Source organism: Netta rufina, assembly GCF_964035555.1.
Source record: "Netta rufina genome assembly, chromosome: 22".
In the NCBI taxonomy this organism is placed as follows: Eukaryota; Metazoa; Chordata; class Aves; order Anseriformes; family Anatidae; genus Netta; species Netta rufina.
The window spans coordinates 9180465-9208394 of record NC_140146.1 but is presented as its reverse complement, the minus strand read 5'-3'; the positions used below and the strand labels follow the sequence as shown (position 1 = coordinate 9208394).

At 37.5% G+C, this 27930-nt stretch overlaps 1 protein-coding gene across 1 annotated transcript in view; it reads right to left on the bottom strand.

Annotated features, from left to right (window-relative positions):
- The window catches only part of CFAP74 (cilia and flagella associated protein 74), a gene marked incomplete at both ends in the record, with an annotated part of 41003 nt that overhangs the window by 8413 nt on the left and 4660 nt on the right, over positions 1 to 27930 (bottom strand). Inside the window, 22 exons of the mRNA XM_084300247.1 lie at positions 1053 to 1207; positions 1872 to 1979; positions 2465 to 2741; positions 3352 to 3485; positions 4810 to 4983; positions 5583 to 5670; positions 8687 to 8815; positions 11671 to 11792; positions 13957 to 14079; positions 14839 to 14948; positions 15220 to 15421; positions 16201 to 16290; positions 16666 to 16732; positions 18311 to 18429; positions 19812 to 19985; positions 21019 to 21180; positions 21827 to 22037; positions 23214 to 23371; positions 24081 to 24183; positions 25327 to 25437; positions 25961 to 26134; positions 27299 to 27403. Of these exons, the coding sequence (XP_084156373.1) occupies positions 1053 to 1207; positions 1872 to 1979; positions 2465 to 2741; positions 3352 to 3485; positions 4810 to 4983; positions 5583 to 5670; positions 8687 to 8815; positions 11671 to 11792; positions 13957 to 14079; positions 14839 to 14948; positions 15220 to 15421; positions 16201 to 16290; positions 16666 to 16732; positions 18311 to 18429; positions 19812 to 19985; positions 21019 to 21180; positions 21827 to 22037; positions 23214 to 23371; positions 24081 to 24183; positions 25327 to 25437; positions 25961 to 26134; positions 27299 to 27403 (3096 nt within the window). The remainder of the gene's footprint in view (positions 1 to 1052; positions 1208 to 1871; positions 1980 to 2464; positions 2742 to 3351; positions 3486 to 4809; positions 4984 to 5582; positions 5671 to 8686; positions 8816 to 11670; positions 11793 to 13956; positions 14080 to 14838; positions 14949 to 15219; positions 15422 to 16200; positions 16291 to 16665; positions 16733 to 18310; positions 18430 to 19811; positions 19986 to 21018; positions 21181 to 21826; positions 22038 to 23213; positions 23372 to 24080; positions 24184 to 25326; positions 25438 to 25960; positions 26135 to 27298; positions 27404 to 27930) is intronic.

Here is a 27930-nt window from a genome sequence, read left to right as displayed (position 1 = left end):
CTGGTCAAAAATAAAATTATCAACCCACATTATAGATGCCCTACTAAAGGCTCCAAAATCCTCAATACAATTCCCTTATGTTGAATATGTAAGTACTGCCGTGCCTTTCAGTACTTGCACATCGTTTCAATTACATGCACACATGCATCACATTTCTCTAACACAGCATGCCTACCAATACTTTTAAATGGAAGCTTTCAAATATAAATTGTATTTTTATGACCTGTACTGAAAGTATATAAAAATTCTAATCAATGGTTCACAATGGACCTGGAATTTTAGTGAAAAATCTAACACCTGGTGCAGCACAACGTGTCTAAGCACGTATTTACTTCCAAACATTTATTTATAAATTCCTCAGGATTTGGCGAGCAGAAATGTGGTTCTAAAAAGTTGAATTATATGCTAAACAAGGGACCTCAAATAGCAGATTTTGTATCCAAGTATCCAAATTGCTAGCAAGCACGCGTCAATGTCAATTCTCAGTGAGAGACACATATTAAAAAATGACTATTCAAAAACATACATACTGTGGCATTGTAAGATTTCTAAGATTGAAGACGGCCACGACTAGTATGATGGACTATTTAAGCTCTCAAAAAAAACAAACTAACCCATACCCACGGATACAGACCATCAGATAGTTTCCATCTGGGCTGAATTTATTCAGCCCTGTTCCACTTATTCAGAAAAGGTATATTGTGTCGTAGTTTCTTTTGGTAATGAAGTTCAGCTCTCTAGTTGCTCCTTAAAATAATACTCCTGTTGGTTCAGCCAAATTTACCAGTGCAGCCATGCTCATGCTTTCTGATATATTCTTTGAAGTCTTCAGTTTCTCTGATGCATACAAAGGGATTCGTTGCCTTACATGAGAGGTTACAGCTGCATGGCTTATAAGCAGTACTAATTTTGGAAACAGCCTTTGCAATATAGCTGAAGTTATTTCTTCACTACAGTTTGGTTTCTTGTCTACCTATAGGTTTTAGTAGATTTATTAAGCATTCATAAAAAGAATGTTGTCTAATTAGTAGAAGATGCTTTTGCTGACTTACTCAGGCTTTATCTCTTTGGATTCTGGTTGCTCAGAACTACTTGAAGAACTCGGGTATTTGCTGCTTCCGTCCCTTAGAAACTGTCTGGAAGAATGCTGTCTGGTAATGGGAACGTTTAATTTCTTTCCCCCTCTCTTTTCATCTTTCTTCTTTTTCTGCAAATATACACTAAAATTATACACTGAGACTGATCACGGATAACGCAATGGACATCTGTTTACAAATACTCAGTCCATGGCCCAAGGATACAGAACTAAAGAGGCAACACGGTACGGTGTATGGATAACAGTAACAAGCCATAGACACAGTAGTTATCACAAACAGCTCTATAATGTTACGTTAAAATGGACCTATTTTACCCCATCTTGAAAAAGAGTTCCCCTATTGGAGCAGAAAAGTAAAAATACTGTACAGCTCACTGGAATTTTACCTATTTAACCACATAAATAAAACCATAGGCACTCACATAAATTAACTGACCCACAGCATTACATATGAAGTCCATGTATGCAATCAATCTGTAAGAAGTGGAGTAAATTTTTTTTTATTTTTAGAGGAATACTTGCACTTAACATTTAAAAAAAAAAAATCCTCTGCAAATGCTTTTGAAAATGTTATAATGAAATAAAATTGACGTGTGGTCTGTTCACCAAGCAGTAAGAGCAGTAGCACACACACACTCTTGTATAGACAGGTCTTACATCAATGATAAGTTTGGGCTTCATTTAATATGCAAATAGTTTAATGATAAAAATACATCTAGAGAAATATCTGGAAGTAATAGACCAAGAGCACGTGCTAGTTCTTAGCATTCCTTACTTGTATTTCTGCCCCTGTTGCAGCTGCTCTGCCAAGCCTCCGAGCTGCCTCTTCTCTGATTAGCTGATCTGACAATGTTGGTCTGAAGGACACTTGAATCAAGCTTTTCTGGGAGTGTGAGAGCATGCACAAGAATGATAGGCAGAATTCATCCCTCACACATGTATTATACCTACAAAGCTCAATAGGAGCATATATGTGACAGCAAAAATTAGTATTTTTTTCCCCAGTTAAATGAACCTAAAGACAACGTTCACTTACAGCTTTTTTTTTCTTTTTTTTTTCCGCAAGTCCACTACGTTACAGTGGGCTTGTTTTACATGACCAGTATTTTTTGATATCTGAAATTTCTTCAAATAAATCATGATAATACTGGGGAAAGAACATTCAGAGTGACAGCTCGCATCGATCATTAACTACATTTGATGGTTAACCACTCAAGTCCAATTTAAAATTATTTCAAGCAATACAAAGTCTTCCAGCTATGCTAATAATAATTTCTGTTTTCAGCTTCATATACAAGTGACAGAACTTGTAGAGATGTGAATGATCAAAAGACTTGTTTGAACACTTGACATTTAAAGTGAATTTACCTTCCCAGGCAATACAGTTCCAACAGAAGGCGTGACTGTCACAGGACAGTCTTCTGGCACATAGAATTCAAACGAAGTGGGTCCAACATGGGCAATTTCCCCACTGCCAATTCTTGGGACAGCATGAGTAAAGTGGTTGACACTCACATGGGAATTCATCACATACAGTGTTGCTGTAGACACATCATTTAGAGCTGTTGCAGCAAACTGAACTAAGGAATGAGACAATTCAAGAGGTGGGTGGACTCCAACTGCTCTGCATGACAGCTTGAATCGTCTAAAAATAAACACATGATAAATTGTCTCAGCATAAAATAGTCTCTTCATCAGCCCAGAAAATAGGGAACTGATCCTGTAGTCCCTATTTAAGCTGAATTTCTCAAGCCTGCAATGGGAATTTTGCCTAAAGATGAACAATAATACTATTTTTAATACTCAATTGGCTAGTCCTTACTTGAATTCTTCCTCTATGAACTTCTAGAAATACACCCGGTCAAATCATTAAGTTTTTGTCATCATTATTTTAGTAGCATGAGCTTTATGTATGAAGCATTTTCCCTCTCTCTCACACATACACACAAGTAATTTCAAACAAAATTCGTTGGGAGTTCTGCTGAAACAAAGCAAGCAGAACATTGCAGGTTTAGAAAGCTCGGGGCAAGCTTGCAGAAGACAAATGAAGAATAAAATTAACAGATAAAAAATAACATTAAAATGAGCAACTCTTACCAACTGAAGAATTTGCACCTGCCTCATAGCTTTATCTTAGCCTTACCTTTTCTTAGCAGGCAGAGATTTCACTTCTGGACAGACTTATCTTAACAGTAGAAATTAAGCGTGATTTAGGCTTCTACATTACCTATTACTTGACCAGTTTCTTCACATACCTATTACTCTCTGACTTGCAGGTCAGCTCAAAGCCATACTCTTTTGCCTTGTTGGCTTTAAAGATTACTTCCAGTGTCAGGCTTTCAAGGGGAAGAAGAACACCGAAGCCGTCATTTGGTTGAATTTCAACAAACTTCAAAATGGCAAAATATGAAATTACTGTTATTAGAATAATAAATTATCAAATAACATTATAATATTAAATTGAATTAATTTGATTAAATTAAACGTACTAATAAAATAAGACTAACAAGAAAATATAGTCAAGATAAGAAAACTTTGTTATTAAATGTACAAATGTCAGGAAAACAGAACTCTACTAGTGAGAAGCTTTCATGGGAGTTAGTGACTATTATTTGCCAATTTCTAATCTCAGAGTAACTTGAAAGGCTGAAATTTAAATCTATTAACTCATACTTCACTAGAATCTCTTCGCTGGCTTCCTACTGTCTATGGTAATCACCTTTCTCTAATGGTGTTTACTTACTATTCATAGAGAACTGAACGAAATATGATAAAGATCTCAACTGCTCCCCTGTATCTTTGAAGAGCTGATGCTTGTATGATGTGCAGATACCATGGTGACAAGTACCAGTATAATATCTACAAATGTACATTGTTCTGTGTTTATATTAGGTGGTAATGATTCAGGAATGTCTTACCATTACAGTTTAATCATGAAAACACATCCTTCAAAATAAAGCTTTAATGCTTTACTTTTTAAAGCTTTTCAAAGATTCAAACTTCATTCACTTAACTACTTGATTTTAATCCCTAAAATAGCAGAGAAAGGGAGAACGCATAATTAAATGTCAGGCTCCTTCTAGCTCTAATTCCAGCATATCAAACTATTTTGTACTGTGGTTGTCATGCCATTATGAAGCTTGAACAACTCTTATTTTTTTCTAATAATGATAATGATGATAATAATAATAATAATAATAATCCAGTAGACCAAGCCCTCAGGAAACTAGCAGCTCCTGTGGTTAATTTAGCTTTCTCATCAACTTACAGTCACTTGGGAAATGCTTAAGCATGGTTCATGGGATGATTCCTAATAAGCAGTTTGGACACAGCCATTCTGCTTTGAGGGCAAAGAGTTTAGACATTTGGACATAAACTGTGCAAAAAAGACACCAGATACTCTATTAGTAAATTTCTTGGTGGAAGAAAAGGGCATTCTAACAGGATAAAATTATTAATCTTATGTAAGTAAGGCTAGTAAAGTCTTGTTGAAGAAATTTATACTGCTTGGAAAATGTTTATGGTATATCAAAGCCAAATTTCCATATATCAGTAACAGAACTTATCTGCATGTTTCCCCAGCACCACTAGCAGAAATATTTCCACTAGTTTATCAGAACCAGTCTTGATTTATTTACACTTTCACTGAAACATTTCATAATAATTAACTATATTTTAATACAAGAAGAGGTGTGTTTGGGATAACCGCCTACCTCTGGAAGTCCCACAAATCCAAACTCCTGTGGCAAGATGGACTTGTTTGTTAGTGTGACATTTGTCTGCACAGCTTCATAGATTGTGCAGTATCCAAAATCGATTTCTGCTGGACTAATTTCCAATTCAGAAGTAGTAACAATTGCATGGACAGTAAAATTGACTTGTTTAGTCTGAGACAAATGGAAGAGCAATGAATAAATATCTGTAGCATTGCGAGAACAGGATTTAATTGAAACATCATTGAAAAAGGTACTACAAAAAAGCTGTTCTACTATATTCCTTGACAGTTACAAATGTAACATATCTATCTTGAACTTCAGCCTCATTGTTCTTCAAAAATAATCAATTTGCAAAAACAAACAAACAAAAATAACCACCATGCGGTAGTAGTTCATACTGAAATTCTGTATGTTAGGATGGAATCACACCTGCATCTCCAGGAAACAAACTCAAAGAATATGCTACATCTGCAGTACAGAAAGGAATAAAGAAATTGTGCTGTGGTATCTGAGAGTTCTCCGTTACAGAAGAAAGTACTAGGGAATAAATGATTGCTAGCTAGAAAAGATTAAGCTTTCTGTATTCTAAACATGCTGACAAGAAAAAAATATCATCAGATCTGTATTATCATTGCAAGCACCTTTTACTATCATCATAGGACTTCAATTAGTAAAGTAAGATTAGGTATCATTAAGTGAACATTAACTACAATAACAGATTTACATCTATTGTTAGTTGAATAACCGGCATAAGAAATGAAATTCCTAACCTTATCTGCAATCAGAATTGTCACTGGAACTTCCAGAACACTCGTCTCTTCATTAAAATAGCTCCCTGCATCTTGAGGAAGAGAGTGCCTGAAGTAAACAAACAAAAAAAACATCTCAAAAGTATTTGGACTATTTTCTAGCTAAGGGGAATAATAAACTCTTGATGGGTGCATTTCTGAACCAACTGAAAAAAAACTTTGTTACTTAAGGTCTACAAGTTTTCTTCTTCTGGTTAAGTACCAACTCTGATGCTTCAATAATGTCAAGACTAGCTAAAAGTTTGTATGCCCTACACAAACAAGTATTAGGGAAAATGGTAAAAGAAAATTCCGATCAAGACCTTAAAGTGACCTATGAAGTTCTATCTTCTGTCTTCCCCCCAAAAAAAGAAAAGAAACACAGTCATATCAGAAATATTATGGACTTGTCACAGATTTCCTATAGAATGGCATACATCCAGACAATCTGCTCTGAGCAGGTGTGCATGGATTACAAGGGTATCTAGCGATGAAGTTATATATCAATGGTGTAATTTTTTTTAAAAGATGGAATTTTGGAAGCACAGGATTTTAAGGGAGTCACTGCAAGTCACAAAAGACTGCACCCATTTATGCTCTTCTAAAAACATAATCCAAACAGTCATTTAAAATTCTGAAAAAATTAAAGCTTACTTCACAAGCAGAGCATTAGCCTTCTGCATCTTTGCTGCAGTCACAGCACATAACCAACCCGACCTAGGCAATTGTTTCCTTCTGACACTAACGTTAGTTAATTACCAGCCAATTGAGGCAGTACCGGTTGGATCACAAAGCACCGCGACATAAATAAAGTGAAACAAACTTGGAGACTAATAGGGTCTGATTATATACCAGATTAGTCATTTATAAGAAATATGCGAGTTCTCTTTTGCTGAAGCATCTTGCTATCATAAGCTCAATTTCAGAGCTTCAAGCCAGGACAATACAAAAGCTCCAGCATTTTTAGCTCTGCTGGTCTATTTCTGGTGTCTTACAGAATCAGAGTGAATTGCTTCCTGTTTTTAGGTCTCCACAGAGATAATATTCCTACTACTACTATTGGAATTGTGTGCAGGTTTTTTAATATATTATTAAAGAAATGTTAAGGAATAAATAGCACCACCCACTCACAATCATCATGCTGATCTGAGATCTTGCTGGCTTTTGTTTTGCAAGTCTGAAATGTGACTTTAGAAGGTAATCCTCAAATGGATTGCTAACTTGTGTGAAAATAAAAAAACGGAATTAAATATAAAGTAGGAATAAAGTATCAGCTTCCTTTTGTCACAGGACATCAGAATAGCAGAAGAAATTCACGTGTAATGAAATATTCCAGAGGGAAAAATATAATTGTAACTGTACATACACAGCAATGGGTTCTAAATTAGCTGCTACGCCTTAGGGAAGAGGTACTGAAATCCTTCAGATAGCTCACTGAAAATGGCATCTTCATGCTTTAAAGCAATTAAAGAAAAGCATAAGAGACCAATCAGATTTAGACTGTCAGCATCTGCAGGACTACTTCCAAATACAGAAAAAGTAAAAGATGCAGTATTTGGGAATGCTGAAAGTCAGCAGATTAGAGAACTTGCCTTCAAATAAGCAGAAAATATGTCTTTGCTTCAAGCACCCAGATAGTTATATTAGTATTGTAACATCTGACCAAGCATTTCAGCATCACAGAATACTTGGGAGAGCTTCCTGGGCCTTCAGTCATCTGTCTGTTCTCTTGGGCTTGCTGAATAAGTACTTCTTACTTTTGTGTTGCTTTTAATACAATTGCTCTTTCTTCTGAGAAAACGGAGCTTAAGTCAATGAGAAGGCATTTGCAGAAACGTGTCACTAGCTCAGTACTTTACATCAGCTTGGAGCAAGCTCATCTTTCTCTGCCATACGCATACTCTCTGGTGTGTTAGGCCTTTTAAAATGATCTATATAGTGAAACAGTCAGATACTTATTTTGTGGCCTTAATCTCTTCAAATCTCCCTTCTGAAACTTCCTCATTTTTCAAAAGGCAGATTAATATTCTAAATCTAAGCTATGCTTCTATCCACTCAGTAAGTATAGCTGTGCTTTACAGCTTCTGAAGCGTAGGAACAGAAGAATGTCGTCGTAATGGTTACTGTTGTAATCTGATAGGATTTGATATGTTGAAAGAATTGTAAATACTTCTAGTTCCTTGAATGCTAACCTGGCTGAGAACTTTGATGTCTGTGCTTAGACTCTCAGTTTACAATTGGGCCTGATTTCCAGAGATGCTGAGCACATCAGTGAAAATCCAAACACACACCAGTAATAACCTCTATGAAAAAAGCAGCAAGGTTAGCAGCAGCAATCACTGCAGAAGCCACTGAAGTATTTTGGCTGTACACCAGAATATTTATCATTTAATTTATATTTGTAGAGAAATGTCCTGCTAAATTCTTTAGGATGACAATGGAACGGTAAATATAATTGACAATGGTGAATAAGAGATATTGTATTTACATTTTTAGAACTGGAATTCATTGTTTCTATAACTGAGTTATGTTTGTATATGTAGATGTTTTGTGAAACAGAAAAGAAAAACTTGCTGAGAAAATGCTTTTAGCATCTTTGAAGATGTTATATAAATTGCCAAATGAAATTCAAGATCAATACATTCCTATTTTAGAGAAAATATACAGAGGTGACGTAAGTCCAACCATTCCTACTCTACCTAGCAAGGCAGGAGTGCTTATCCAGAAATGATTTAATCACTGATCCGTGAAGTAGCCACCTGCCTTGAAAACTTCTCTTTTGTGTAAGATTAGCTTCGCCACAGAAATGGAAACATTCTACCAGGAACGCAACTGCTAGATTTTCACACTGCTGTCATCGCCACAGGAAAAGCATTTCCTCACAGGTAAGTGATCCAAGTTAATTTCCTCCATGAGCATCTGGCATCTTTTTTAAAGAGAGCATTGACACCAGCAGTGTGAAGTCCAGCCTGCTACAGTCATTAGATGTGAAGGAAGGAAAAATACTTTATTTGCTCAGATTTTGCACAGACAGCCTCCTACAGACATTATCTTAAAGGCCAAAAACACCAAAGTTTTTAGGTTACCTGGGCAAAAACTTCAGTTGCACAGTGAAGGATGACTGAGCCTGAATGTAACCTGTTTTCGGAAGCAGTTCCATATGCTTACTCAATTCTTTGCAGACTTCAAACTTCAGACGCAGTGTAGCTTTTGCTCTGCAAGCAGATCAGACATGCTCAGGTGGCTTCGAAGCTACTGGTACTGCTATCTTGGCAATGCTGGAGCTTGGTTCCCTCTCCCCCTCTTGCATCTCTGCTCTACATTACAATTATAACTATTCCAAGCTTCCTTTGAAAATGAAGGGCGTGTAAAACTGCTACAGCAAAATCACACACTTGTCGTCTTTTATGTTAAGTATAGCAAACAAGATTTTGGAATTACTGTAAGTAAACCCAGCTGTATTTCAAGCAATGATACTCTGAGAAACAGAAAAATGAAGACCAGCAACCGCTATGTGGGGACAAAAACGACTAAATGCTGCGTAAGCTGCTAACCAACACTGACCAACGTCCCACTACACAGTCAAAAGAATCAAAAGAATGAACCTGAAAGGCCATGATATACCTAAACCATCAACAAGGACCCAGTTTGTGAATTCCATTCATCCACATCATCTCAAAACTTTCACCATAGATAATTAAGTCTGTACAGGTAGGGAAAATTACACAAGTTCAGCTGTCCTAAGGGGTGTTTCTTATGTCAGGAGACGTACCGACAGAACTGCTGTGTTTTTCTCCCCAAAACTGTGGTGACTTCTTAATAGGTGTGAATTCACAGATCTCTTATAACGTCTCCTCTACCTCCAGAAGCAGATTCTATAGGGCTAGAAGTCCTGTTGTGGCTAAATTGCTGCTACCAGTTCCTCTGGTACACTACTTGTGATCAATCTGCCCTACGAATGGCATATTGGAAGCTTAGGAAGCATCTCCCAGTTTACTGAATTCTGGCCATACTACAATAGGGTGACAGCCACAAACCATACCCTGCTTTGGAATTTTATGCCTATGTGCAGAATTGCCAAGCAATTTACAAATATTTCACTTCTCGTTTTCCTTCTCTTGGACTGGTTTACAAGCTGTCAGTCCAGATGGCCTGCTCTAAATCAACAACCACAGCGTGAGGTACTGGGAGCCTGGAATGATTTCTGGCTGCTGACAGTCTAAGAGAGCTATATGCTAGTTCTTTACATCAGTGCATGTTATAACCTCCAATTAAATTACTTTTCAAAGTGATTTATATTGGAGAGCATTCAGGTGAGACACCCTTTATGCTGCATAATGCTTCCCGATTACTGTACTCTATGAGACCAGAAAGAAAAAAAAAAAAAAAAAGTTTTGTAATTCTACAGAGCTTGCTGGACTACTTCAAGTACCAAAGCTATTTACCTACCTTGAAAACCTGATCTTCTACCTACGCTACAGACTACAGTATCATAAATTGCAGCAGCAGTGCTATGATACAGCCAGGTACAGAAGTTCCTTCTGTTCTGCTTCTGTTAGATGTTTCTGTGTACTGGTGGTGAATAAAAGGATGTTCTAACACATCATCTCCCTCAAGTCTGGGTCAGATTTTACCCTAAAAGCTAAAAAACATCTCTCTTTTAGGTTTGTTTCTCTCCCCATCTAGTTAGAGAGAAGAGTGGGATAAATCAAAGACTTGATTTGCCAAGGTACTAAGGGCAGCATGTTACCTATTAAGTGCTCTTAATTTATCACAAGTTAAGAGAGGATCAGTAGGCTGATTTTTCTTTCAGTTAAGAAATTTTGACCTAATCATCATTTTGACAGCTTCTATCTTTGGGACCCCTTTGAAATCTTATGTTTTCATTAGGATAGTTATTTTGCTTCTATACTTTTAAGTTTTATCCCTGGGTTATCTAGACCAAGTAAAATCCCTTACATAACTTGTGCTTCTCATATCTGTAGGCTGAATTTCTGAGATAACAGCTTTACTCATTTCTTTCCAACTGTGAAGAATCTCTGCAGTCTGCAATTCTGGTAAGAGGTTTAGAATGGATGCCTTCTACAGAACCAACCTCTCCCCCACCCTCCCACAAACCCACCCCAACCTTGTTTAAAAAGAGCCTAAAATATGCAGATTGGTAAAACAGGAACAGTATAGTGACTGCATTAGTTAGAGTGAAGACACCCAGCACCTGAAGACAATTAACAGAGTAAGAGTTCACATAACAGAGCATTACAGCAAGAAATGCCTGGGAGACGATGAGCTGAAACATTATCCTTCTGTTACCGTGCAAACAGAAGGAGTCTTCAGACGTTACTGATCCAAGCTATGGAAATACATATAATAAGTCCTTAATACCTGTATGGGTTAGGAAAAGTTGCACCTTTCCTATCTTATAGGAAATGCAAAAGGACTGGCATGATTTATCCAGCATCATATCCCAAGTCTGGAAAGACTGGTGATTGAACTTCTCAATAAGCAACAGTTGACAGAAGGTTGCCTTCTAGTTCTTAAATCTCCCATGGATGTTAATTAAACATAGAATAAGTGAGAAATTAAAAAAATAAGAACAATAAAAATTCTTCATAAAATTCATTGGCTGAATCAATTATACCCACTGTGCACTTAACTTTAGACACATTTATCTTTATTGCATATTTCATGTGCAACTGCACATGATGAAACTCAGCGGGGTTGCTATTCCCTAGGGACTTAATGATTACATCACAGACCAGGCACAGCACAGGGGACCTTACAGGAGTGGGAAGGCATGAATTAACCCAGGTACTTCACAGCTACTGCTGATCCTGGGGATCTAACACAGGTTACACAATTTCAACTTCCCCAGCAGTGTAGAATTCAGAGGGCTTGTAGTCAGGATGTCCTCCTGAAAGGCCAAGAAAAACAAAACAAAACAAAACAAAAAACCACAAACAAACCTGCTCATCAGCCTCCTGTGAGAACCAGATGTGTCTGACACAGTGGAAGCCCAGTGCATCACCTAGTGATGTAAGATGTCATTCATTAGCTGGAGAAGGCAGCTTACCTGCTTTGAATGACAACGCAGTCCTGGTAAAGTCGGTCATACATACAGATCTTAAAATCAATGTTGGGATTGGGCACCCAAACTGGCACATCAATAGAAACTCCAATGGCACTAAAGCACAACTGTTAATACACAAATCAAGAGTGTATTTATTTTTATCAGTCTCCATTTGTTACTGATCTAGATAGAGCAAGAATTTTTGCTATAAACTACACCTGACTAAAATATGTATTAAAGGTACATTAATTAGACAAACTGATGGAAATAATTCACAAAATAAAACCTAGGTATCACTGTGCCACAGAACAACAATTAATTACACTTCCATTTGGATTCTTTGCCAGAAAATGTAAAGGAAGAACATGCTGCCCAAGATATTGAGAAGAAATATTTAAAGTGTTAAGTGAATGCACTACAATTCAGAAATTCAAGAGACTGCTGCTATTTTATCCAGCAAAGAAATACAATAATGGCTGTAGTACTATGTTTCCTATAAAGATCTTAAGTTTAACCTTGTAGTGGGTTTACATGGCAAGGTTTTGGTAGCAGGAGGCCATAGGGGTGGTTTCTGTGAGAAGGATCTAGAAGCTGCCCCATGTTTGGTAAGGTCCCCACTGCTGACCAGAGCCAAGCCAATAAGCGATGTTGTTTTGCGCCTCTGTGAGAGCATATTTAAGACAGGGAAAAAAAACGCTGCACCACACAGCAGCTGGGAGAGTGAGAGGAGGGAGGAAGAGCCTTGCAGGTACCAAGGTCAGTGAAGAAGGAGGGGGAGAGGTGCTCCAGGTGCCAAAGCAGAAGTCCCCTGTGGCCTGTGGTGAGGCCCATGGTGAAGCAGGCTGTCCCCCTGCAGCCCATGGAGTACCACGGTGGAGCAGGGTTCCATGCTGCAGCTCGTGGAGGAAACCACAGTGGAGCAGGTGGCCCTGCACCAACAGAGGCTGCCACCTGTGGAAGACCCCTGCCGGAGCAGATTCCAGGCCGGACCTGTAGCCCATGAAGAAGAGACCACGCAGGAGCAGGTGACCTGGCAGGAGCTGCTGCCCATGGAGGACCCAGGCTGGAGCAGTTTTCTCCTGAGGGATGGACCCCGTGGTACGGACCCGTATCTGGAGCAGTTCTTGAAGAGCTGCTGCCTGTGGGAAGCCCACGCCGGATCAGTTCAGCAAGGACTGCATCCCGTGGGTGGGACCCCACAGCACAGGGGACGAGAGTGACCGAGAAGGAGCGGCAGAGAAGAAGCACTGTAGACTGACCATAACCCCCATTCCCCCATGCCGCTTGGGGGGAGGAGGTGGAAGAGGGTGGATGGGGGGGTAAGGTGCTTTTGGTTTCTTTCGTTTCTCACTTCTCTAGCTTGTTAGTAATAAGCAATAAATCTTACTATCTCCCTATGCAGAGTCTGTTTTGCCCGTTACAATAATTACTGCGTGATCTTCTTGTCCTTATCTCAACCTTTGAGCCCTTTTCATCATATTTTCTCCCCATTCCTCTTTGAGGAGGGGGAGTGAGAGAGCGGTTGTGGTGGAGCTCGGCTGCTCACTCAAGCAGAATCACCACAAACCTCAGCAACCACATAACTCAAACATGGAGAAAAACGACCCTTCCCTGCCAGGGCTGAAAGAAAGGGTACCCACAGGAAGCTGCAGTATGCCTCTGCAGCTCCTTTTGTAGACTACTCCATCTGTAGACCACGGGGAGAGCCAAGACTGGCCTACTGAGCTTCTTGGAAGGTGGTGGGTTTTTTTTTTTGGCAAGCTTCTGTGAACTGTTCCCAGGCAGAATTTGGCTTTCACTAAAATGCAGAATTAAAATATGCTAAAGCGGTAACTAAAGTTGTCATCTGTCCCAGCCTTCACACATCAGTTTCACTACTGCATGCTAGATAATTCCAATGCTGATGTATCAGAAAGAAAATAAACTGTGTGGGTTGGGAATAAAGGAAAATACATTCAGTTCTATATCCAGGACACTAGATATTTTCCAGATGCCTAATGAAATGGGAATATTGGGATGACTTGCATAGAAATTTGAGAGACTCAACAGGTTTGACAACCACAGCACATCAGAAAAAATGGGGACATGATTTATAGTTACCTACCATCAGCTCTGACAGAACTGTAATTCTAAACGCCCTCATTGTTATTTCTTACATCTATAAACGTATCTGTCCTCTACCTGCTTCTCCTGGTTCTAATATAGAAGCTGAGCTCTTGTAATTCTTACTGGAAGCAGAAGTAAGATTTCAGCAGTGTTTTGAAGCAAGTCTTACACAAATTCACTTACTGGTTTGCAGTCTGAGTTGTCAAACACGATCACAAACTCTGCCCATACTGCCCCAGGGATAGCTGGGATAAATATAATCTGAAGTTTGACTGAGCTGAAGGGTCCGATTTCCCCTTCAGTAACCTAAACAGGAAGTAACACATTTTTAATAAAAGTCAAATTCTCTTACTGTCATTAGCTCTACATTGTAATGAAATAAATAAGGAGTTTATGCTCTTACTATACAAACACACAACTACACCTCATTTGTAACTAGATGGAATAAACTGCCCAAGGGAAAAATGTACCGTAACTCCTTACAAGGTTTGTTGTTGGGGGAAAAGCTTGGGATGACATGTTTTCACAGCCAGGCATGGTCAGAATCTTATTGAGCTCCTTTTTACTGCAAAACTCTGTATGACAGGTAGATTATGTAGTTAACCGAAGTGTTTCCATCATATTGGTGATTATGTACCTGATACATAAAGAATCTGCCTAGGGCTGCTGATTGCAGTGTAAAGTGCTCCCGCTTTTTTATGGATAGGAAGAAGCTATAAATGCTAATAAGAGCTAGTATCTGAACTCTTATACCCACATTCTTCAATATGGCTCAAGTTTGTGACTTCATATAACAATGAACTGACAGTGCAGAAAAATCAGTTTGACTACAAAAAAAGTTAAATTATAGGAAATGTAAATGTATATGGAAACTCCTTCAGCTCAAATATTTTTTATAAATCAAAATAAAGGACTAATATGTAATGCTATTTCATTTTAACAACTAACTGTAATACTGGGCTTGAAATAGACTGTGTACTTAAGCAGTTCACACTAGAGCCAAGACAATTCCCTTTGATGGAGGCTTAGATTACCGAAAATCTTGTAACTCAGGATATTTGCTACCTTTCCCAGCATAATTTCATGCGGTGTTTCTTCAGAAGGTTCCATTAAATTATGTGCATTATCTGTGTCTAGGTCTGATCTGAAACTTGATGCACCTTGAGTAAGTTGTTCTGAAAAAATAAAAAATATGGGAATTGTGCATCTATTTACTAAACATCAAACAGCACAAATACATTGATTTTGGTCAATACCGCAAACCTAAGAACATAGCCCACAGGAGGGAAAATGGAAATGTCTAGAAAGAAACTTCTATTTAGCCATACAACTTCATTCTAGTCCAGAAGTCCATATTAGGCACCAAGCCTCCCATTGCAGGATAACAATGCTTCACGAGGATAATGTATGTATTGGACTTTGTTATGCCTAGAAATGCAGATTCACCTGATAGCTCAAACTTGGTTTTAAGAACAGTATTTCCAGGAGAAGATTTTGCTGTTGCTCTGCGTGTACTACTGTCACCTGCTGACGCCTGAACTTTGAATCTTGTTCCCAAAGCGCCATTGTTTGTCAGGTTGATGGTCCGTAAAATTGTCTCTCCCACCACATGAGTGCCAAAGTCAATGAGCACTTTATCTAGTGCCAGCTGTAGGAAGATAAACTATTCATTACTACTATCCTAGATAGTCAGCCATGTCAATTAAATAAGCATCCACCTTTTCAAGAATAGGACTTCAAAGTTCTTGTTATCATTTCAAAGACAGTATCAAATAATGACAAACTATGGGCACTCTGTCCTTTTGTAGAAGCCAACTAATTTGAAAAATGTATCGTTAAACTGAGCCACTTGCATTTCAGTCCACTATATGAGAGTGGGAACAACAGGTTAAGTTTTGTTCATAGTAGCAGCTTTCTTCATTCTTCAGGTAGCTACTCTGGAGGTAGATAACATTTACAGAACAGTTCAACATTTTTACTCTTGTACTACAGTAAGATGGTCTTACTAGCATCAGGCTGCCAAGCAAGCATTCAATGTCATACAGTGACTACATATCAGTTTTTACCATGCCTATCTTGTTTCTCTGAGCTTTCATGGTTTACAACCAGTATAAAGAGTAATATGCTACTTCATGCCCAGTTTTCACCAACTGTGTTGTTACTGGGTATGTGATAACAAAAGGCATACGATTCAAGCTCAAGCACCAAACAGACAGACAACTTGGTTAACTTGCTAGTAGTATCCTGCTCCCAATACTGGGAAGGTCTTACTGGAAGCTAAGAAATTGTTTTCTGTGAAGAGACTATCCATTTAACAGGAAAAAAAAGAAATATAAATACCTCTTACTAAATATTTTAAATAATGTTTATGTTATCTTAAGTTTTCTGCAGTTACGCTGACTTGAAAATATTTAAGCAGTCACTTACAATGCATGTCTTGGCTGTACATTTCAATGGAACAGAAAAAGAACCTGTCTGGGCCATAAACATGACTTCTCCTTCCAGATTTTCATCTATCTAAAACACAAAAACAAAAACCACAGCCAAATAATTTGCAAGATTCAGTCTATTTGATCAAGTCTGATGAAAAATATTTTTACTCATTCTTTAACATATTGAAATACATGTCTACAGATTCTACATTTGCACTCCAAGACAGTTTTTGTTAACTGCCTGGCTAATTTGAGCTGGACAATATCTTTTGATAAGCATTTTTCTAAAATGCACCCTTAGAAAACGTCATATTACAATGCAACAGCGCTTGAACATGCACACAGTTCTAGAATTGTAGTTTGTTTTCCTGATAAAAATATTTTTCTTAAACTGTTAATCAGGCTAGTGAGTTACACAGTGATGAGAATCCTAGTGTAATCATCACTTAGGTGCGCTTACCGCTGGCTTAAAGGTTACTCCTACTTCACAGGACATTCCAGGAGACATTTTGCCAGGTGGCTCAAACCTATGGAGATAAGCAACATAAAATTCCAAACTGAACCTACGTATGAAACATGACAAAGAATATTTATATAATACTTTTCCACTTGGATTAATTTATTACTCCAGAAAGTCTCATCACGAGGGACAGATTAATGAAAAACCACAGAACTCTAGTGTAACCGTAAAACAACAAAGGCTGATTCTTTGAGGTTTTACTCAGAAAGTCTTATAAAGCTTTTAAAAGGAAAGAATTATTGCAGTCACTTTACAAACAAGGCAACTGGTGAAGCTGTAGCTCAGTAATGTTATTACTAATACTGTGGAGCAATCGCTTATTCAAACAGCTAGGAAGCAGTCTTCCATTATCAATTTGGACTACTCTAACATCCCGACTATCCAAAAAGGAAATGAAGAGGAAAAAAGCAGGTTGCTGCAGATAATCAGAGAACGTGCTGCCTGCTGCAAGCAGCATCAAAATTATCTTGAATAGCAACCGCCAGTCACTTCAATGCCTCATTTCATGGTCTCTGGGATGCAAACAAAATGCCCATCAGAAGACAAGAAGTCTCACAGCTGCTCTCTAAATGAAATTACTAAGGCACAACTAGAGCCCTATTCTGCCTGATGAAAACAGGCTAGAGAAAACAGGTAACTGGATGTTGCTAGCCATGGGAATACCTGAGCAAACTGGGCCACACTGAAACACAATATATATGTTAATCACAGTTGTGTTAAAACAGAACTAAAAAACAACAAAACCAAGAGAAAATGTTTTCAAACAGAAATGGAATACTTTTCACAATACAGAAATGTAAAATCTAAGCAGACAGGCAAATAAGCTACTGTATGCTGAGCTTCAGAACAGGTCACTTAACATTTTCTCCCGAGAAAGACCTGAAGGAATAGCCCCTTCTATTTCAAATGTTACCTTGATAAAATAAAAGTTTGATTTAGAGTATGTGCTGCCAAACACCATGGGTTACATATACAAACACACATAGACACACGACACTAAGAACAAATTGCTATAGATTGCCATTGCACTGAGATGTAATAATGCTCTTTAAGCATTAGAATATTACTGCTACATTGGAAAACAGAGCATCTGTCAACTGAAATAAGTTCTCAAATGTTATGTCTGTAACTGTGCAAGAGATATAAAGAGCTGACACCATGAAAGCTTAGATATATCGGATATTTTCAAAATATGCGTAGGTTATTTGTTGCTAGGTACCTGGCAGAAGTATTTTACCTCTTTGTACCTACAAGTAGATCCTTTTCTTTTTTTTTTCCAATAGGTCTGACATTTCTGAAGAAAGCTTTCTACTTGCTCAGGGCTAGCAGTATCCATGGGTGTACGTTGCCTCCCACAGATTAGGGATTGCACCCTCTCACCACTACAGGAGCCAATGACATACAGCTCAGACTGTAAGTCTCTTCTCAGCTCTGAGACACAGTTCTTTTCCACATCACACAAGGATGGAATTTAGGTGTATCTAATGAAGATCTATCTATCTTAATTTGCTACGGAACTTGGTTATATCTCCTGTTGTGATACAAAGGTAAAAGAAGCAACTTGTTTATAATCAGTTTTACTTACTGAATGCTGATGAAGTCCTTCAGACATTCACTGATTCCCACCAGTCTGCAAAAGTTAACACTGTAGGATGCATTTGTCAAAACTATCTTCTTTTTGTAGATTTTACCAACATCAAAATCCTCGAAATATCAAACACAAGGTATGTTATATAAAGGAATAACACATTATAAAGGAATAACACACAAGGTGTGAATTACAGTGAGTAGCACGTACACATGTAATGACCAAGGCAACTAGTTTTACCACAGTCACGCTTATAGTGCAAAGTATTGTATGAACCCAGAAAGCACTGCCCTGCTCCAAACAAATCCAATTCAAAGATGCAACCTATAGAGCTGGTAACTCATACTTCATAGACATGGCAACATTATCTTGGTGTATGCACAGCTAATGTGCCAAGCTGGTCTGTATTTTCCTGCCATGAAAGTTGTGTAACTGGGTATTCACTACCACAAGACAAGCAGAGCCTTGCAGGCTGTCTGCCCAGCAGCACGTGTCTCTGACAGTTCCAATTACTGCCTGATTGGCTGCACTGGCAGCCTTTTTGAGTGCGAAGAAAAACCAGGCAGAACACTGTACTTTCTTATGCTTGCAGTTTATAATACAGGAATAAACTGATAAACTCAGATTCTTCCTGACCGTTGTAGTATTACGATCACTTGCTAACTGTAACCTTCACTTCATAGTGGAAGTCATGGCCTTCTTGATTATCTTATATTAATAACGCATCTACAAACAATACATAGGTAACAGTTGTACTGCCTTTTAAAAGGATGAAACATCTCATTAGACCGTGCTCCATTCATTTGCTCATCTTTCCAACATTATTTAAATTTCCTTAATAAAGGAACTATTTTGTATTTAAAACTAAGTATCTTAGTTAATCTGACTATATAACTTCCCCGACAGATTGCTAGAGAAAAAGGCAAGCACTGTTTCAGGTTTGACTAAACATATGTTCAATTCAATGCACTGGGTTTGGCAGTGATGGACTTGTTTTTCTTCATAGCAAGTGGTATGGTGCTGTGTTTTAAACTTGTGACCAAAACCATGCTGATAATACACTCACGTTTCAGCTACAGCCCAACAATACATGACACAGAGTCATGGCCTCCTGTTTCTCACCCTGCCCCTGCAGTGAATAGACTGGGGGGAATACAAGAAGCTGGGAAAGGACATAACAGGTGACCCAAACTAACCAAAGAGACGTTCCACACCATATAATCGTGCTCAGCAATAGATGCCTAGCCACCTTTCACTTGGGAACTGGCTGGGCATCAGTCTACACATGGGGAGTACTGAGCATTTGCCTTGGGATTGCTTATTTTCTTTCTCTTCTTCCACTTCACTTAAACAGTTTTTATTTCAATCCACAAGTTTTCCTCTTCCCCTATTTCACTTGGGGGAGGGCAGAGCGAGCAAGTGGTTGTGTGGTGCTTAGCTGTCTACCCAAGTTATCCCTGGTAGGCAGGGTTAGACACTGTGCAGAATGGCCACTAACCTTGAAATGAACGTAGCTTGGTTTTCTATAGAAAGTACGTCCCTTAGGTTCATGACCAGACACTATTTGCTTGTGAAAAACTGTAGTTTGGAATTCCTCCATTTTTTTCTCACAATTCTCGTTTTTCATTGCACTCAGAGCCACCTGCTTTGTATCCATGTCTTTGTTGGATACCTAATAAGGAGCATCAATAAAAACCACTGTGACCTAAGGAAGTAACTGTGATCATAGAATCGGTAGATCAAGGTAGAAATTCCTGTGATTAGAATCTTTAAGTACCTGGCCAGCCTTTGCTACTCTCCAGATCAAACTCAGCTTCCCAACTTGTATATGAAGAAGTTAATTTATTTTCAATTGTTTTGTATTATATTCATCCAGCACCAGAACATTCTGTTTTTAATGGCAGCAAATGGGTTATTTTCTCCACTTCCTGAACAAACATTCAGAGAGAATCAGCTAACTTCCCTGGAACATTTCAGTTATGGTACAGTGCTTCTTTCATTTGAAGCACATGGATACATACTGACATTGCTACTTTCTGATGGATTCTGAAGTCTGCTCTTAAAGATCAACATCTCAAAAAAGCAGTATACGGAAGGATACCTTGGAATAACATTTAAGATTGTAACTACAAAATTCCACTCTACCTGTTTATTATTTACTTTGTTTAAAGCACAGAATACTGTTGGTTTGGAGAAAATATACTTTTCTTTGTCTGGTTTGGGATAGAAAAGATTGTTTCCACATAAAGTAATCTGTGTTGCCAATTCGACAGAAAGTCATGTCCAGTTTTCTTTTGTTTTAAAACTTAAACAAGTGAATATGATGTGATGTATGTCTTCACGTATCTCTGAACTAAAATTGAAGTGTTGTTTTCTCCTTAAGAGAAAACTACAAAGATAGCGTCAAACAGCAAGTATCCTAATAACATTCTCACGTCCGAATTTCTGTATTTAAGTAATAAAGACTGCATTTTAACTGCAAGAACGGTTAATTATTTTTAAGCAAGGTTCATAAAACAGCAGCTACCAGTATCATTACTTCAGATATGTATAACTACTAGAGAGGGAAATGAGAGTTTTCTAATCCATTAACATGTTTTTAAAAATAATTTCTAAGTTTTATAGACTTTAACTTATCCACATCTATTAACTATATCCACATCTATTTATTTCTGATTTTTAAGGGAAGATATCACAACTTTTACCTTGTGCAAGTCATATTCCTGACTCCAAAGTCCAGGGAACTCTGGTTCTACTAAGGTCTTGTCCTTCTCTTTCTCATCTTCAACACTTTCACAGAGCACATCATCTCCTACAAAAGCAGTTCTCTCTCCATAAGCTTGTTCCTCAGCTGGTGAGCACCTTAACTTTTGTGAGAGAAAATAAATTTTGAAGATATCATTAAAAATTATTAGAGGACAATTACTTTAACAGCCTCCTATGGCATCTTTTAATACAAAGTGACTGGTCTATAAACCTTCAGGGCTGAAGAGGACAACTTAAGTCAATCCCTTCCTAAAGCACACAACTCAAACAAAATCTTATAGTAGCAAACATCTATAGGAGGCTAGAAACTAGACCTCAGGCACAAGAATAACAGCTGTGCAATTTTTTTTTGCTATTTCCACCACCAACTACTCCCCTCTCCCCCTTTTTAAAACACACCTGAAGACCACTAGTTTCATTAGGGGATTCAATTCATACCACTGTTTCTTTCCAGGCCAGTACTCCCTCTAATATTGTACAAATCAATTAGAACAAAAGCAAAAAACAAACAGGAAGCTTATCTCATAAAAATACTAGAAAAGAGAGATTAGCAACCATCAAGAGATCTAATGGGAGAAATTACCCTCCACTTGCACTTTACTGTCTGGTATTTGGTTGTAGCCTGTGCTATTCAGAGGCAGAAGAAAACCTCACTTTCCTATCTTTCAGACCAAAACAAAAACAAAAACAAGAGGAAAAAAAAAAAAAAAACACTAAAAAGATGGTTATTCTTAGACCTTTGCTTACCTGTGATATTGCTCCAGCTGGATGTCCGCAGGTCTTCTCAATATAGTGCCACGTCTTCCTTCTCCACAGTAAAGAATCCGTAAGTTTACCACCACTCTTACTTGCCTTAGTACATGACTGACGATTTTTTTGCTTACAAATAGATGCTTTTTCTTGTAAAATTCGAGATACAATCTCAATTTTTCTTGACTTTTGCTGTTCTCTAAATGCTCTGTAATAAAATATTTTAAGAAACATTAAACCAACCATGGTTATTTACTAATAACATTAAATTAGAACATTTTAAAAGTTGAGGAGTTCTCAAACATATCAGTCATCATTACTGAAAAAAAAAAAGTTTTCCAAACTTAATTAGCAGTTTAAAGAAAATTGCCTATCTGAAATCCAGTGGATTTAATAAAGAGAGAAAGAAGGGTAAAAGGTAAGGCCATACATACTGAGCTTGGAAGACAGAAATTCAATGCTGTGTATGACTATACTTCCGTGACACACTTGGCAGATCATTTAATCTGTTTTAATACCAGCAGCTTAACACACCATTTTCTGCAACAGATATTATGGAGGCTAAAGATCCCTTCTAATACAGACTTTCACCTCTTCATATAACACAGCTAACATTAAGACTAGCAACCTTGTCTCCCCTGTGCCTGCAAAGGGAAACAGTAAAAGCGAAAAACCAAGCAAAGTGAAAAGAAACAAAAAATTAAAGTTAAGAAGAGTTAAATATTTCCTGCAGATCTGTACAAACTGATCCACTTGTTTTATGAAAAGGATTTTTAGAATGCATATAATACCACTTTTGCTATCAAAACTGAAGCCTTATTTAGTCTCTGTTTAGTACCTTAGCTCAAATTCATCTTCATATGGAGTTAATGAAATTATTAAGCTTTGCACTAGAGCAGAGGAGATACAAGCACATTCCTGTCAATTGTGCTAAAAGGCAGAAGAGCGATTTTGACCAAAAAAAGCAGGAAGGAGAGTACATCGTTTCTGACCTTACTACAGTGCAATCTTCCAAAGCTGGTCTGTAAAAGCCTAAGAAAGCCACTCAGTGTTTATATGGACAGTGTTCAGGAAACACAGAAGTACAGTTATTTCAAGCATCCAGTTTAGATTCACTGAATTGCCCTCCTGGGGTAGTTTATCTCCTTTGCAGTAATCAGAACACAGGCTCCAAACTTTGGTTCTCTGAATAATACATAAGCTCAAATTTCAAGTTGCTTAAAACAGGCTACACATATATCACACATGCAGAGTACAAGAATGAGTTCTCTCTTGAGACAGTACTATGTGTGTCATGTTTTCAGAATCTGATTAAGAGATCCAATGTGTTTCTGCATGAGCATCAGTAAGCAACTGGGAGAGCGGTATCAGAATGAATACTTACTGTTTCTCTCTTTCATGCTGTAACAGTCGTTTATGGAGAAAAATTTCCTTGGCAACATTGCCTCCTTCTGCTAAGGTGGCCTCCTTCATTTTCAACTCCTCTTTCTTAGCCTCAAGGGCCATTGCTTTGTTCCAAGGCTGGAGTGCTTGAAGTTTTTCCTATGAAGCCAAATAAACCACAGTTACATATTTGATTCACATATTGAAGAAAATCAAACAGAATTTGGTCCCTTTTTCCAAGTAGAAATTTGTGATAGCTTTCTCTGAAATAGAACTTACTCCTTTTTGATCTACACAATAGTCAAGTAAGCTGTCAGTAGTGCGCATATGCTGGAGATGCAGAAAGCTCTGACTAGGTCAGGGCTACATTTTTACCCTTACAGCTCCTGTCAGATCAGCATTAAATTAAGATCACTCCCTCAGATTCTACAGAACACGAACATGTGAGGGAGGTAGCTTAGCTCTAAAATTCTTAATTTACATTATTTAAATTCTTAAGTAACTGTTTTTCTTCCATTTGTTGTCTCCATATGAAGTATTTCTTTGGGGATCTAAATAACTGGGCACACTTCTGGCCAAGTTTAGAGAATGATCTGTAGTATGCATTATTTTCAAAAAAGTTACCCTACCACAGCAGCTAGATTGTTCACAGAATAAACTCTGTAAGTAGAAGTGTCAAAATACTAATACTGCCCATACTAACATCATTACTCCCATAGTTAAATTCTCCTGTTTAAAAAGAGATTTGGTCTACAATATGGCATCATCACATAACAACTCTGCAGTGAAAACTGAATTACTTTCACTAAAACCTCACAGTCTAACAAGTTAATTTCCTCATTCCCCATCTAAGCCACAGCAGCAGTACCCTATTGGAAGTTATGCTGTTTTTCAGGGAGAGCACAGCTTGTATCCTTCTCTCCATATGCTCCTGAGTTTTCACTTCTTCCTTTGCATTCTCCTCATGAATTCTGTAAGCAGAGTAAAATCTTTCAGGCTCAAATCCTGGGAAGATTTTAGTATTAGAATGTTTAACCTGACAGATAGTAATTGTGTATATCACCACCAAACATACTCTCTGTAAGTCTCTGTGTTTACTATGATACTGGGTGTGGGTAAAGTGGAACAGTTGAATCTTCTATATACAGTATCACTCAAATTAAAAGTGCCAACAGGCTTTCAACCATTTTGCTCAACAACTCAAATTTTGAATACGAAGAATGCGTTTCACATTATGATATATGTCTAGAAAACAGGTGTTGCTCATATAATCGACATCTAAACAATTACATATTGAACTTTATACAAGCCAACCATTTGTAGCCACGCTAAAAATAAACCCTAGAAACTGTAAGACCTAGAAATATGTTAGCATGAATCAAGTCAAGTTAATTTAATGGTAAACTAGAAAATAATTACTAACGTATATATTTGATACATTATTCAGCAAAAAAAGATCAGCTGATTTGGTTCAGTTTGTTTATCTTAATTACTGTGAGTTTGTACATGTCATTTAAAGAAAAATAAACTACCATAAAAACAGCACAATTATTTCAATCACTTTTTCAATTAAGTCCTAATATACAAGTTAAAGTAACAAATGCTTACAGTTTATTTAGATGCAAAATAATTTAATATCATAGTAATTATATAAACAAAAACCTATGAAGGAAACATTTAATTTGCCATCCTCCATAAGAGAACAGGAACACAGAGAAATGCCATATGAATCTATTTTGCCAGACAGCAAGACAGCTATGTTACCACATTTCAGAGGTAATAATAGAAAGGCAGAATGCTTTCACACCTGGCAAAGTTTCAAACCTGGGATTCTGTTACAGTTAATAACCCACACACATATAAAAGTTTTTCAAATAATTTGTAATGCCTACACGTGGTCAGAAGCCCCTGCATCTCATCAAAAACGTCCTTTTGTGCCATGTAAGATTTGAGGGCTGCCACTGTGCCAGTGCTGGGAAGAAACTTCCCAAGCGTAACATAGAGGACACGTCTAGCAGAAAAATTTTGACTTCTCAAAGACTACAGGGTAGACAGTTGTACATCAGAGAAAGAACAATGATGGAGGGGGGGGGAGAGGAGGAGTTAATGATTACCTTGCCATGCTTTTTCTCAGGAAAGAGACTGCTTTTTCACGGTTCTTTTTGGCTACTTCAAGCATTTTTTTATGCCTTTCTTCACATTCTTTCTGGGCTTCTTCTTCTTTTCTACAAAAGACAGGCAAACAAACAGGATTAAGGAAACCTTTATCCCATCATCATGATATTTAATGTTGAAGAGTCTATCAATATGTACTTAAATGGGGTCAGCCTGTTTTCTGCCCTCTGTACAGTCTCATTTTCAGAAACCATACAAATTGCTAAACTGCTGTCCATTTTCTCTCCAGGCTTCAATGAACTTGATCCCAAATGTAGAAGGTCCCAGCATCCAACAATAATGCAGACATATGCAGTTAGTCTGGTCTAATAAATTTGGTTTCCTTAGTCAAAAGTCATTCTTTTTTTTCTTTAGTAAGTTATGTCAGAAATCTTTACCTGTGTAACTATAAGACCGTGAGCAATTCTTATGTTAATTCTTTCTGCTCATAACAATATTTCAGAGCCAACACCTGGCTCAGAAACACAATACCACTATTACTTCCATTAACTAATCTTTTCAACTCCTAAAAATAACAAACTAGCTAAAAGTAAAAGAGAGAAAGGAAGCAGAGTCTGACTGGTAGGCGCTTACTTTTTTCTTGACAGCTGATTTTCTTCTGCTTGCAGTGCTGCTATTTTTTCCTTATGAATCCGTGCTTCTGCTTTTTCTTGGTATTGAGTCTCTAGCTCCTCCTCATCTTTTTGAAGTTGTTTATGGAGGGCTTCATATTTTCCCTGCTCAGTTTCTATCCGCCACATCTCAAGCCTTTAAAACAAAGTGTGATCTGTTTGCATCAAAATATTGGCATTCTTTCACTTACTTGAGGTTACTGAGTAGCTAAGGCTCTATGGTGACCATGACAATCTATCCATTTTTTATGTTTTAAACCATACTGTTACTTACCTGGGAATTGTACCTTTCAGACTAAGGCTCACATGTAACAGCATATCTAGTTTTAAAGACATCAAAAACATTGGTCCAAAAAAAAAAAAAAAAAAAAGTTCAAGCTTCTTCTGTCTTTTACATTCACATTTACCCAGAAAACATATTAAAAAAAAAAAAAAAAAAAAAAGAAAAAAGAAAAACCAGAGAAACAGCTCCCCTCCTCTCTCTCCGCCACCCTTTTCAAGAGGAAATAGCTTCAAGGACAAGTTGTAAGTTTTTATTCTTCCATGCTTTGCAGGAATTTATATGACACATACATATAAACAGATTAATATAGTTATCACTAATCTCACAATAAATAGTCAAGCATTTTAAACCTATTATGCAACATCGCAGCAGAATGTACTGTAGTCTTGTTAATCACTTGGTTAAATGTGCCTATAAGCTCATGCTTATGATCTTCTCCAATGTAGTTGCATCAGTAGTTGTACCTCTAGTACAAAAATACAAACACATTTGCCTGTTACCTTCTGTGGAAGACAGTTTTACTAAGTCTCATATAAATGAATAACGTAGCATGTATGAGCAATCAGTTGCAAGTGGCAATATCAACTTAGCATAAAGATACAAAGTACTATTACATCATTTCCATCATTCTCAATTTCTACCTTTTCCTTTACGTTCTTTGAGAACCAGTAAGAAGCATAGATTAGAAGTATTTATGCTTCCTCAGAAGTTGGTCTCCTTTAATCCATTTTATTTTCCAGTTAAACTGGGACTTGTTTAGAGCCACAATTTGTGAATAAATAAATAAATACTTTATGTGTGAAAAACAAACTCAGGACATGGGCCACGGAATCCATTTCCTAAGCAATGAAACAGTTTAAGCTAAAAGGCTTTGCAGTGAACCTCATGACCTCAAATCACATAAGTTAGTATTTACAAACAATTTCTAATGGATTCATGAGTTTCTCTCTAAACACCATATGAAGAGCATAATAAAGATGGACTCCCATCACACTGTTTTCTCATTCCCTCACTTACATGTTTTCTTTCAGCATCAAAGCAATTTTCAACTCAAAATCCTTCTCATCCTCCAGTTCAGTGCACAGTCGCCTGTGCACTGCCCGTAGGCGGAACAGGGCTGCACTGGTACATTAAAAAAAGAAACAATGAGAAAGAAAATGGAACTAATGAATATTAAAGAAAGAACCCCCCCCTCCCCCAATGAAATCAGCAACAATAAATAATGGCTTGAAGTTGACATTTATGTATTAGAATTCCACTAATTTAGAAAGCAAAGTAAGAGACTTTGTATAAGTGTCCATTGTTCCTTCAAAGGCATAGCTTTCTTTAAACTATTACACATCAGTTGAAATTTACAGAAAAGTATTTCTTTAAAAAGCACCGACTAGTAGTTTGAAGCAACTAAACTAATTCTTAACTGATTTCTTAAACTAATAAAAGAAGTACCATTATTAAGTTTAGGCAAACCTAGAGAACCATGACTGCTTTCACCTTTAAAATGGCAATATAATCCTCCCTATACTTTGGCTACAATTGCAGTATAGCAACACACTTATCTCCCTTGGACTTTTCTACACAGGAAAATTAGTGCACAGATAGTACAGCATCCACAGGCACTGAGCTGACTATATTAACAAACTCCATCCCAA